This window comes from Miniopterus schreibersii, assembly GCF_964146895.1.
Source record: "Miniopterus schreibersii genome assembly, chromosome: 12".
NCBI classification, from domain to species: domain Eukaryota; kingdom Metazoa; phylum Chordata; class Mammalia; order Chiroptera; family Miniopteridae; genus Miniopterus; species Miniopterus schreibersii.
In genome coordinates, this window is record NC_138112.1 from 27,181,546 (window position 1) to 27,192,792 (window position 11,247).

General features: G+C 39.8%; 1 protein-coding gene across 8 annotated transcripts in view; it reads left to right on the forward strand.

The window, feature by feature from the left end:
* Positions 1-10,029, forward strand: part of SYTL2 (synaptotagmin like 2) — a 100,663-nt gene extending 90,634 nt beyond the window's left edge. For all 8 annotated transcript variants that reach the window (XM_081155022.1, XM_081155024.1, XM_081155026.1 and 5 more), the window contains 5 exons: positions 1,121-1,291; positions 3,565-3,643; positions 5,752-5,851; positions 7,921-8,126; positions 8,937-10,029. In XM_081155022.1, coding sequence (XP_081011148.1) covers positions 1,121-1,291; positions 3,565-3,643; positions 5,752-5,851; positions 7,921-8,126; positions 8,937-9,082 — 702 coding nt within the window. In that variant the 3' untranslated portion in view covers positions 9,083-10,029. The remainder of the gene's footprint in view (positions 1-1,120; positions 1,292-3,564; positions 3,644-5,751; positions 5,852-7,920; positions 8,127-8,936) is intronic.
* Positions 10,030-11,247: the final 1,218 nt, after the last annotated feature.

The following is an 11,247-nucleotide window of genomic DNA, read 5'->3' on the forward strand; positions in this document are numbered from 1 at the left end:
TGGAAGGACAGGTAGATGGACAGATGAGTGGAAAGTATACCTGGCTCAAATACAAATATTCTCTCTCTCCTCCCCCCCCCCCCCAAACTGCATGATGCTACCTTAGTTATGAGTAACGGAAAATTTAAAAGTACACATAGAAGTATTATTCATTCCCTCTTTCTGAAAATTCTGTCCAAGTATTTGGTTATCCTCTGAGAAAAGAAGTAGAGTTAAATTAATTCTCAGTCATCCATGGGTGAATTTTCTGTAGCAAGTTTTTAATTACAGTTTGACTATGCTATACCTCAGTACTCTAGCTATTTCTAGGTCAGCTACTTCAGCCCTACACTCAGGAAAAGCCAGATCATTTAAATAGTAAACTCAGAGAAAAACAAGTCTGCTACAACCAAAATGAACATTCAAGTAGTACATCATAAAGCCAAATAGAGATTATTTTTAGATTATAAGTACTATCATCCCTTCCATGATTACATATAATCAAGGACTGACTGTGTTTTAGATGAAAACCTTTTAGGATGCCAAATATTTTCCACTTGACCATACGAAACAGGAAAAAACAAGTATATCTTTTCTTGAGAAATTCCTTGTCTTTGTAGGATATCAAGTGGGAGAGGTGGTCTGTATATAAGGGTTGGTGGCATATGGGAACTCTACTTCTCACTCAGTTTTGCTGTGAATCTAAAACTGCTCTAAAAAATAAAGCCTATTCAAAAAATATACCTTGTTCTTAGGTAGAAAACAGACCATTGATTAAACTCCATTTGTATTTTTAGACTGAATTTGATTTATGTTCTACCACGTGAGAACTAAAAACATCCAGTAAAAAATTGAATAATCGGCTTTTGTTTTTAGAGAGCTATTACCGGCTATGATATCTGAGCCACGCACAGTTGGCTTTTTCCAAAGGGGCAAAGAAAATCGACTTTTGTGAAAGATGGATTTTAGCTTCTTTGAAACAAGACCCTTAGAATAAGATGACTCTGCTATTCTTGAGACTTGAAACCTAACAGAGGAGAAAATCTGATCTGCACAGATGACTTTTCTCTTCATCTCTATGTCATAACTTTGGCACGAAGCAATATTATTCACCCCTCTTATTTCCTTCTTTGAACTGCAGTATAAAATCGAAAAGCAAATCCTAAAGACGCAGAAGCTGAACCTGTCTGTATGGCATCGGGATACATTTAAACGCAATAGTTTTCTAGGGGAAGTGGAACTTGATTTGGAAACTTGGGACTGGGACGACAAGCAGAATAAACAATTGAAGTGGTACCCCCTGAAGCGGAAGGTAAGTGCAGAGCTGGTTGATTGGTTGGCTTGAGGCCCGCTGTGTAGGAGAATGGAAGTGCAATATATAAAATTGCACTTCCATTCAGAGTGCTTATCCGGAGTTTGGGATCAGTTTCCCTTTCGACTCAGTCTCATATGCCTTATTTTCTTTTGTGTAATCTCCCCCCCGCCCCCCATGCTTCAGGTTGGCTATTGTTTTGTTAACCTACCTTTCAGTTCAATAATTTCCTGTCCAGCCGGGCGTGGCTAAGCAGTTGAGCGTTGACCCAGGATCCAGGCGATCGGGGTTCGATTCCCGGTCAGGGCACATGCCCGGGTTGCAGGCTCGGGGGCCTGCAGGAGGCAGCCGATCAATGACTCTCTCATCATTGATGTTTCTATCTCTCTATCCCTTTCCTTTCCTCTCTATGAAATCAATAAAGATATATTAAAAATAATAATAATTTCCTTATCTGCTATGTCTAATATGCTGTGATACCCATTTACAGGCTCTCAATTATTATATTTTTCAGTTTTATGTTTTCACTTGATTCTTTTTTTATAAATGCCACTTCTCTGCTAGAATTCTCCATCTTAACATTTTCTTTATAAATACCTTAACTCAGAGTTATGGGAAGTGTGTATCTGAAAACTCTGATGTCTTAAACATTTGTGAGTCTTTCTTATCCAAATTTTTTATTTTGTTTTGGTCCTTTGTCCTAGTATGCCTATTCATTTGTTATTGAATGCTGGACGTGGCGTATGGAAAATTCTAGGGATAACTTGAGAGGGTTTTTGCTTCTGACACACAGAGTAGGGACAGACCACCTTAGTCTAGCCTGGGAATGGACTGACTAGAAGCTGGGGTTCGGTTCCCATGTGGTCCGATCTAGCTTTTGTTTCCTGGTATTCCTAGACTGTGGCCCTTCAGGGCGGTCCAACTGAAAGCCTAGGGATGTCTCCCTCCCTCCCTTCCAATATATCTTTATTGATTTCAGAAAGAGGAAGGGAGAGGGAGAGAGAATTGAAACATCAATGATGAGAGAGTTGTCATTGATCGGCCGCCTCCTGCATGCCCCCAACTGGGGATGGAGCCCGCAACCGGGGCATGTGCCCTGACCGGCAATCGAACCACGATCTTCTGGATCCTAGGTCGATGCTCAACCGCTGAGCCACGCCTGGCCCGGCCAGGCTCCAACAAATTTTCAAGCATTGTTGCTGATGCTGGCCTGTGGACCATACTTTGGGAACCACTGATCTATATTATTATCTGAGGCCATTCCTCCTTAGCTGGCCTTGGACTGCAATTTTTGTCTCCCCAGCCTTATGAGACTACCAAAAGCCCTGCTCAGCTTCTTATAAGGTCTCTTTCTGCTAGGCTTTTTATTCTCTCAGTTGGGCACAACTTATCTGAATCATTCTTTAGCACCCTCAAGTAGATTTTATAATTGATTTTTTTATTCTTAGTATGAGGGATGATGTGACCTTAGCTAGTCCATCATAGCTAGAATTGATACATATAAACAATTATACAAATCATTATTTAGTATCTACATAATAAAACAGTTCCTTTTAAGAAGTGCTTCCTAGACATTGCATCAAAATCACCTGAAGCACTTATTTCTGGCCCTACCCAAGACTTGCTGGATCCGAATTCCTTAGAAGATGTCAAAAGCATTCCTTTTTAATTAACTTGCATTATGTTTCTGATGCATTGTCATGTTTTGGAAATAAGGTTCTAAAGATTTTGAAAGTAAAACCATCTCTCCTATACTTGAAAATATAGATAAATATTTTTAAATTATTGTCTAGTCTTTGTTATTCTTACAGACATCTACTCATTTGGTCTTAAATAATCAGGTCAATGCAGCTTTGAAAATGCAGTATTTGGCTTTCCCCCACCCCCACCTTCCCACACCCTTCTCACTCCTTCAAAGAAAGAAAATATAAATGAGTTGTTTTATGTGCTAGATGGATGATTTATGTGTTTTTATAAAAACCAAGGCATCCTCCAACACCTCTCCCATCTCCAAGAAAGCCGTTCTGATTTCTCCACTATCTCTGAGACTAAAGGCCTTGAAACGTGTTCTGGGTACCCCAAGATACACAGTAGAGCTCTCCCAGATATAAAAGCAACAGTCTAGCTCTGATGGAGAGGGAAATTTTAATCCAGGGCACTCATGAGTGATATGTTGTTCCAGAAATGGGGCAGATAAGGTCCTGTAACAGAGTACCAACAGACAGGGTAAATAGTTTGTGTCTCACACCTGCTGACATTCCTTTGTTTTTCAGACAGCACCCGTTGCCCTTGAAGCAGAAAACAGAGGTGAAATGAAATTAGCTCTCCAGTATGTCCCAGAGCCAGTTCCTGGTAGGTAATGATTTTCTGTCCAGCTTTATGCCCTTTCCTTATCCCCTACTCTCCAAGGATTTCAAGTCCTAAACAAATTTATTAACTTAGTAATCATATAGGCCAAATGAGTTAATTCACAGTGGTAAACTAGAACATTCTCATTTTTTTATTGTGATAAAAACACATAAAATTCGCAATATGAATGACCTTTTCTGTATTCAGAATTTGGACCTATTGATGGTGCTGTGAATATAATGGAACCTGAGTGTTGATTTTCACAGGTGGGAATTAGAAGATTCATATGAACCCTTAAGAAATTAGAGCTCATTGGTCTTCCATTCTCAAGGCCTCGCCAGGAGAGAAAGCTTTTTCCTGAAAGTTACTCATTGTAATCTTTCCTGAAGATTACTAATTCTTGATGTTAGGGCTTCGGGTCTACAGCCCATTAGGGAGTAAGAGGCAGGCAGGAAATGAATGCCAGTCCCCCTGTCATTTCCCAAGCAAGTTCCCCAGGTTATTCTTCTTACGAATCTGTATGAATGTTATAATAGGAATCAGGGATTGCACACTCAGATTCTTTCAGGAACCAGGCAGTGAAGCTAGTGGGATGAAAGACACAATGGGTGGTGAGGGCAGTGACTGAACTAGAGAAAGACATTCTATTCAGTTAAATAAAAATAAAAAGAAAGATTTGGAGGGCAAGGAAACATATCTTTAGGTCAGATGGCTGCCAAACCACCATCTTGTTACTTCTGGATCTTTCTAAAATGCAGATTCTTTTATATATAATTTCTGCCCTATCATTTATGGTCAACATGCACAGAAATTCTACCAATCTCATTTCCCATTTTCTCCACTATCATTTCTTGGTGGTGGGCACTGGGGGACTGTGTGTTGTGATGGGCTCCTCCTCGTCTGAGTTTTTACTCATGTAATTTCTCTTCTCTGTATTGGCTTAATCTTCTTCTTAACCTATACAAGTCTTAGAGGAAGTCCTGTCTCCCTCATACAGATTTTCCTGACTATATTCCCCTCACTGATCACGTGGTCTCCTAGAACATTACAGTAATAACTTGGCATTTCATTCCTTATTACATTTTTATAGTTTTTATTGAATTACTCTCTCTAGCTTAATGGTAAACATCCCAAGGGCATAGATTTCTTGTCTTCCTTGTATAGGCAATGACATTCCTAGCATAGGGCTGAACACATAATAGATGCTCGTTAAATACTGGTTGGTTGGTTCGTTGGCTGGTTGAGTTGACTCATCCAGAAAAATATGATAGTATTCCTCTGTCCAGGTGCACCCAACCTAGACAACAACTTCAGACTAAACCAACTTCTCAGTAATTCCCTGTCCATAATAGTCACTTTTATGTGTGTCTATATAACGCTCTTATAAAATGTGTGACTTTTTACACTCTCCTTTTAAAAAGAAGAGTGACTGTATCTTAACCAGTACCTTGTTTTGGTTACTTTGCAGTAATATGTTTAAAATACCTCCTGTCAGTACCAATTGATATTGGTATCAGTGTTTGAAAGGTATATGCATTTCACTGAGATATTTTGAATATAAGTATAAATGATGAGTCACATACCTGATATCTATAATTGATCCTGTGGAGCCAGCAAAACCCAACAAGAATGATGTAATACTCTGTACTTAGAATCAATATAAATTATTTTCATAGAGCTGTCTGAGGTCAATACAGCCAGACTATAAAAGATATCATTAAGAATGTATGGGCCTGGCCGGCACAGATCAGTGATTAAGTGTCAACCCATGAACCAGGAGGTCACAGCTCTATTCCCAGTCAGGGCACATGCCCGGGTTTCAGGCTCGATCCCTAGTAGGGGGCGTGCAGGAGGCAGCCGATCAATGACTTTCTCTCATCATTGATGTTTCTCTCTCTCTCTCTCCCTTTCCCTTCCTCTCTCTGAAATCAGTAAAAACATATTTTTTTTTAAAAAAAAAAGGAATGTATGGATTTAACCAATTAGGATCATATCATCAAGCACTAGCTGGTATCTCTGTCCTAGGCCATTTTTAAATTGGCATCTTTAGATGCAGTATTGCCAAGAGAGGAATGGCAGTAAAATTTTATTTTCTCTTTTTTCTGCTACAGGTAAAAAGCTTCCTACAACTGGAGAAGTGCACATCTGGGTGAAGGAATGCCTTGATCTACCACAGCTAAGGGGCAGCCATCTAAATTCTTTTGTTAAATGGTAACAGCATTGATATATCCACCTCCCTCAGTTCTATAGTCACCTGGCCTTTGCTGGTTGATTTTAATTCTCTATATCTGTGATACTGAAACTCATCATCCACAGTTTAAATGAAATACCTTGAAACAGTGACTCCATGAACTGGAGGGATCCGTGACATGAACCCAACAAGGCTTCATATAGTTTTAAAATCATAAAGACAAGAGAGCATATATAAAAATGAAACCAGACACCACATGCTCAGATATGTAATGTCTTCTAGGAGTTATATCTACTGGTGGGAACAATATTCAGTACTAAAAAGTTTATGCAATTTCTAACAGTGGATGTCACGCCTCTTGGCTCCTTGGGGAAGCACCTGTTTTGTGGCCCATTTGTAAAAGGCCTTTGGCATCAGCCTGCAAATACCTGAGAAATTATTTGCTAAACAATTCTTATGAGCTGTTCTAATAGCTCATAAGAGTTTGAGACAGTTGGGGTTCTTAAGTGGCAGACTTTTTTCTCTGTTACACATATAAATGCCTGATATCTAGTAAATAGTAACTAGACAGATATTAATGTGCCGTCCTAGCTCCCTCTAACTGATTTTAACTATACAGATTCTACTGGAAGTCCAGTTGTAGCTATCTAATTTTATATGACATTATTTCTGATTTTCCCTCTACGTGTTCTTTTTAAAATTAAATTTATTGGGGTAACATTAGTTAATAACATTATATAAGTTTCAGGTGTACAATTCTATAATACGTCATCTGTATAATGCGTTGTGTGCTCCCCACCCAAAGCCTGTTCTCCTGTCGCCATATATTTGACCCCCTTTGCCCTCTTCATCCACCCCCCACTCCCCCGTCCCCTCAGGTAATCACCATGCTATTGCTTGTGTCTGTGAGTTCGTTTTGTATGTTGCTCTCTGTTTTATATCCCGCATATGGGTGAAATTGTGTGGTTCTTGTCTTTTCCCACCTGACTTCTTTCACTTCGTATGATACACTCCGGATCTGTCCATGCTGTTGCAAATGGTAATATGTCATCATTTTAATGGCTGAGTAGTGTTTCATTGTACAAATGTACCACAAATTCTTTATCCAATCATCCATCAAAGTATATTTAGGTTGTTTCCATGTCTTGGCTACCGTGAATAATGCTACAAGTGAACATAGGGTTATGACACCGATACACAAAAATTAACTCCAAATGGATTCAAGACTTGAATATAAGACTGAAAACAGTAAAATATATCGAAGGAGGTATTGGTGCTAAACTTAAGGACCTTGGTCTTAGAGAGGGTTTTGTGAACTTGACCCCAAAGGCAAGGGACATAAAAGCAAAAGTAAATGAGTGGGATCACATCAAACTAAAAAGCTGCTGCACAGCAAGAAGAAACCATCCACAGAACAAAAAGGCAACATTCTTCATAGATGCTGATAAAATTTTTCAGCTCAGGTCAGTTTCCTATTTTGAGACTAGCCTCAGACCTTTTTGCCTTTATAAGGGGCATGATAGGTTAAAGTTACTCAGTGATTACCATAAATTAAATGTAAATAATTGCAAATATATAATTTATTCCCCAAATCAAATCTAATAAATCAGAGAGGTTTCTCTTCTTTTTTAATTCTGCACAAGACTAATTCCCTAGACTATCACAGATAATCAGGAATAGACTGTGCTTCCCAAATTTTAAAGGCATCCTCAAACAATTGCGACATAGTAAGCGCTGAATTACTACAAAAATGAAGGAACTGAACTAAGCTGTTTGCTTAATATGTAATTTTAATATTAATCTTATGAAGGAGGCATTCCCATTTCCATTTTATAGATTAGGAAGCAAGCATCTGAGAGGTTAAGTAACTTTCCCTACCATACACAGCCAGTAAGTGGCAGAGTCAGGGCGCAAAGCAAGTCCAGTCCACTCTAACACAGTCTTACCAGCAGGATGGCCCCTACCAGCAGCACCGTTTCTTTCCTCCCCTTCCTCCCACCAGTCCTCCGTAGCTGCATTGAAGTGCACCAACAGCATAAACGTTCACTATCTCATTAAAATGCTCTCACAATAATGTTTCCTTTTGTAGTACCATCCTTCCAGATACAAGTAGGAAAAGTCGCCAGAGGACAAGAGCCGTGGGGAAAACCACCACCCCTGTCTTCAACCACACCATGGTCTACGATGGGTTCAGGCCCGAGGATCTGACGGAAGCCTGCGTGGAGCTTACCGTCTGGGACCATTACAAATTAACCAACCAGTTTTTGGGAGGTCTTCGGATAGGCTTTGGAACGGGTAATATTTGTTACATTTTTAATTTTCTATGAGCCAGATGATTCTGGAGACACTAGAGGTTTGTTGCTTTGCTTCTTCCTAATCAAAACATATTTTAGTTCTGATAAGTGTAATGAAATGAGTGAGTGAAGGAGTGCCAGGCTGTGTGCTAAAGGCTCTGGATATGAAGATTAACAGGATGCAGTGTCTGTCCACATAGACCTTGCCTTCTTGCAGGGGGGAACAGAAAAGCCCTCATCACTACTCTTTCCTGAAAAAAAACATGTATGGCCCTTCCTAGCTAAAAGTGTGCTTTGAATAATAACAGTAACATTTATGGAGCACTCGTGACTGTACTAAGTTCTTTATTTGCATTATTTCACTTAATCCTCACAGCAATTAGATGAGTAGTTACTAATGTTATCTCCAGCACAACTGATGTTCCAAAAAATTAAGTAACAGCTAATAAGTGGCAGAGCCAAGATTCAAAATTGAGTCTGTTCAGCACTAAAGCTGTAACTGCACTTCCTTAGAGATGATCTAGTGTCACTTCCAACCCAATGCGGGAGTCCTTCCTACCTAAGCTTGTGACAGACTGTCATCTAGCTTTTATATGACCGTGAAGAGAAAACATTACTCTGGCAACAGAGTACCCATCTCAGATGGTTAAACATTTCTGTCTTATATGGAGTCCCAGATCTGCCCTCCTGGTGATGTTAAAACTCTTCCTAGCTGACTTCCATTGGCGATTATAATTAAAGAATGACACTCACCCCCCACCCCGGCAATGAGAGATTCCTTTTTTAATGCAAAGCTTCCTTTTTTTCTCAGGTAAAAGCTATGGTACTGAAGTGGATTGGATGGACTCTACTCCAGAGGAAGTTGCTCTCTGGGAAAAGATGGTAAATTCTCCCAACACTTGGATTGAAGCAACCCTGCCTCTCAGAATGCTGTTGATTGCAAAGATTTCCAAATAAGCCCAAAGTCCATTGGGTCCTCCACCAAAAACTACTAAACAGATGGAATCTGACCTTGAAAATCTGACCAGGTAGACAGAGATCCTCACCTCCTATCTGTCAGCACTCATGAACGCTACATAGCATTTTAAAGTCAACCTGCATATGCCTCTTTGGTTACAAGGCCCAAGAGATTTAAATGATAACAAAGTGCATAATGTATTTGCGACCCTAGCATTAAAGAAGATATTTGAGAAAGCTGGGAAAATCCCACTATTGTTTCAAAGAAAAAGCTGCCAAAAAATATGAAATGTGGGGTGCTGTTAACGGGAAAAGTTCTCTAGTTTGCTCTCATGTGCTTCACACCACTCTTGTGCTGTAGTTAGGAGAGCCTAACTCTTGACCATTGAATTCCTTACAGTAACTGTGAACATATATAGGCTGTGGGGAAAAAGTGACAAAAAGATACTTATGAGGGGGAGAAAAATGCAGAATAAGGACTTTGACCATAGAAAATTATTTACTCTGTAATCTCTATTAAAATATGAACTTCCATGTTAGGGCAATGAGACTGAGTTTACTGCATGTGTTTTCTGACTTGAGAAACTGCTTTCCCTTTTCCCAGTGTTAAAATGGTCTCAAATATGCTTTGGTGCCACCCACTGGCCATAGGTGGAATTCAGTTTTTGGTTTAATTTTTTCCTAAGGTACAAGCCTGTATTTTGAAATAGAGTATACAAAAAAGCAAAAAACAAAAAACCTTCCATATATAAGATTCTGCTTTTCTTATAACTCTACTATATGAAAGCAGCATGAGAGTGGTCACAGACATGCTTTGCAACAAAGTTTTAATTAGAATGTAGATTGTTAAATTATACTGTACTTCCTATTATCTGTATAATTTTCGTAAAGTATTTTGTAAAAACCCTTAGAATAAATTATTATGACTTAAAATGTGTTGTCAAATTAATCTGACTTCTTATTTTATGATTTTATGGGTTTTTTTAAATCCTCACCTGAGAACATTCTGAGAGAGGGGGGCAGGGACTTTACGTGCTGCCACTGGGGATCAAACTTTCAACCCAGGTATGTGCCCTGACCGGGAATCGAACTGGCAACCTTTCAGTACACAGGACAGTGCTCAACCAGCTGAGCCACTCTGGCAGGGCCTGGGATCTTACTTTAAATGAAAAATACTTTATGTTAGGAATTCTAAAATCTAAATTCCCTAGCAAGGCTAAAGAAATTCTGCTAGGTTAATATTTCTCCAGAGTCTTAACTGCAACTCTGGACATTATTTCCTCTAAATGGGAGGTTTTGGCTATTTTATTAAGTGTTTTTACTTTTAAAAAAGTAGTTGAAAAGCTTTGAAGATAAGTTAACATTTATTCTTGAAAAGTCTTCCACAGAGACCTTTTTTAGTCCTTTCATATATAAAGCATTACTTCCCCTTAGGACCCAACTAGCTTGCCTTTCTCAAAACAAGAACTGATTTAACGTGGCCTAGGAGAAGTCTAGGTGGTGGGGGAGTGTGAGAGCTATAGCCGGGGTCTAACATGTCGTTGAGAACAGCCAGAGTGCTTGCCCCCTCCCGCAAACAGGTAGAACTTTCTACACACTTGCCAGTAAGAGCAGCTAACCCAGACCAAGGCCTTTCCCATTGTCTGTCAAGGTATTTTAGATGGGCATTTAGTCTAACTCTATTTCCTCTTCTTGTGCTGACTATGGGGAGCGGCAAGATGAGCTGACCGAGAAGGTCAGCCCAGAACAGTAGCAGAAGAGCAAATCCTATTCCAGCTCCTGCCACTTCACCACAGGCACAAGCTACTGTCTGAGCCTTTCCTTCAGTTACCTGGTCAGCCGCCTCCCAGCAGCCCGCCAGCTCTGACGCGCCAATGAGATTGGTTCTAGTATCTCCCCATCTAGGACTAGGACTACCTTCCTCCTTGAATATCGGGATCCCTGACATGGAGTGGGTAATAGAAGCACCCTCCTTGCATCTGCCCACAGCACTTCCAATTGCCTCAGGACATCCAGGGGATTTCTGGCACATTTTCTTTCTGAAGAAGAAAATATAAATCATAACTTTAAATCTCACCTAGCTACAAAGCAACTTTCATGCATTGTAAAGTGTGGGCAACCTGGATTCTTTAGTGGACTCAAATTTACAGACTTGAGCCCTTGGG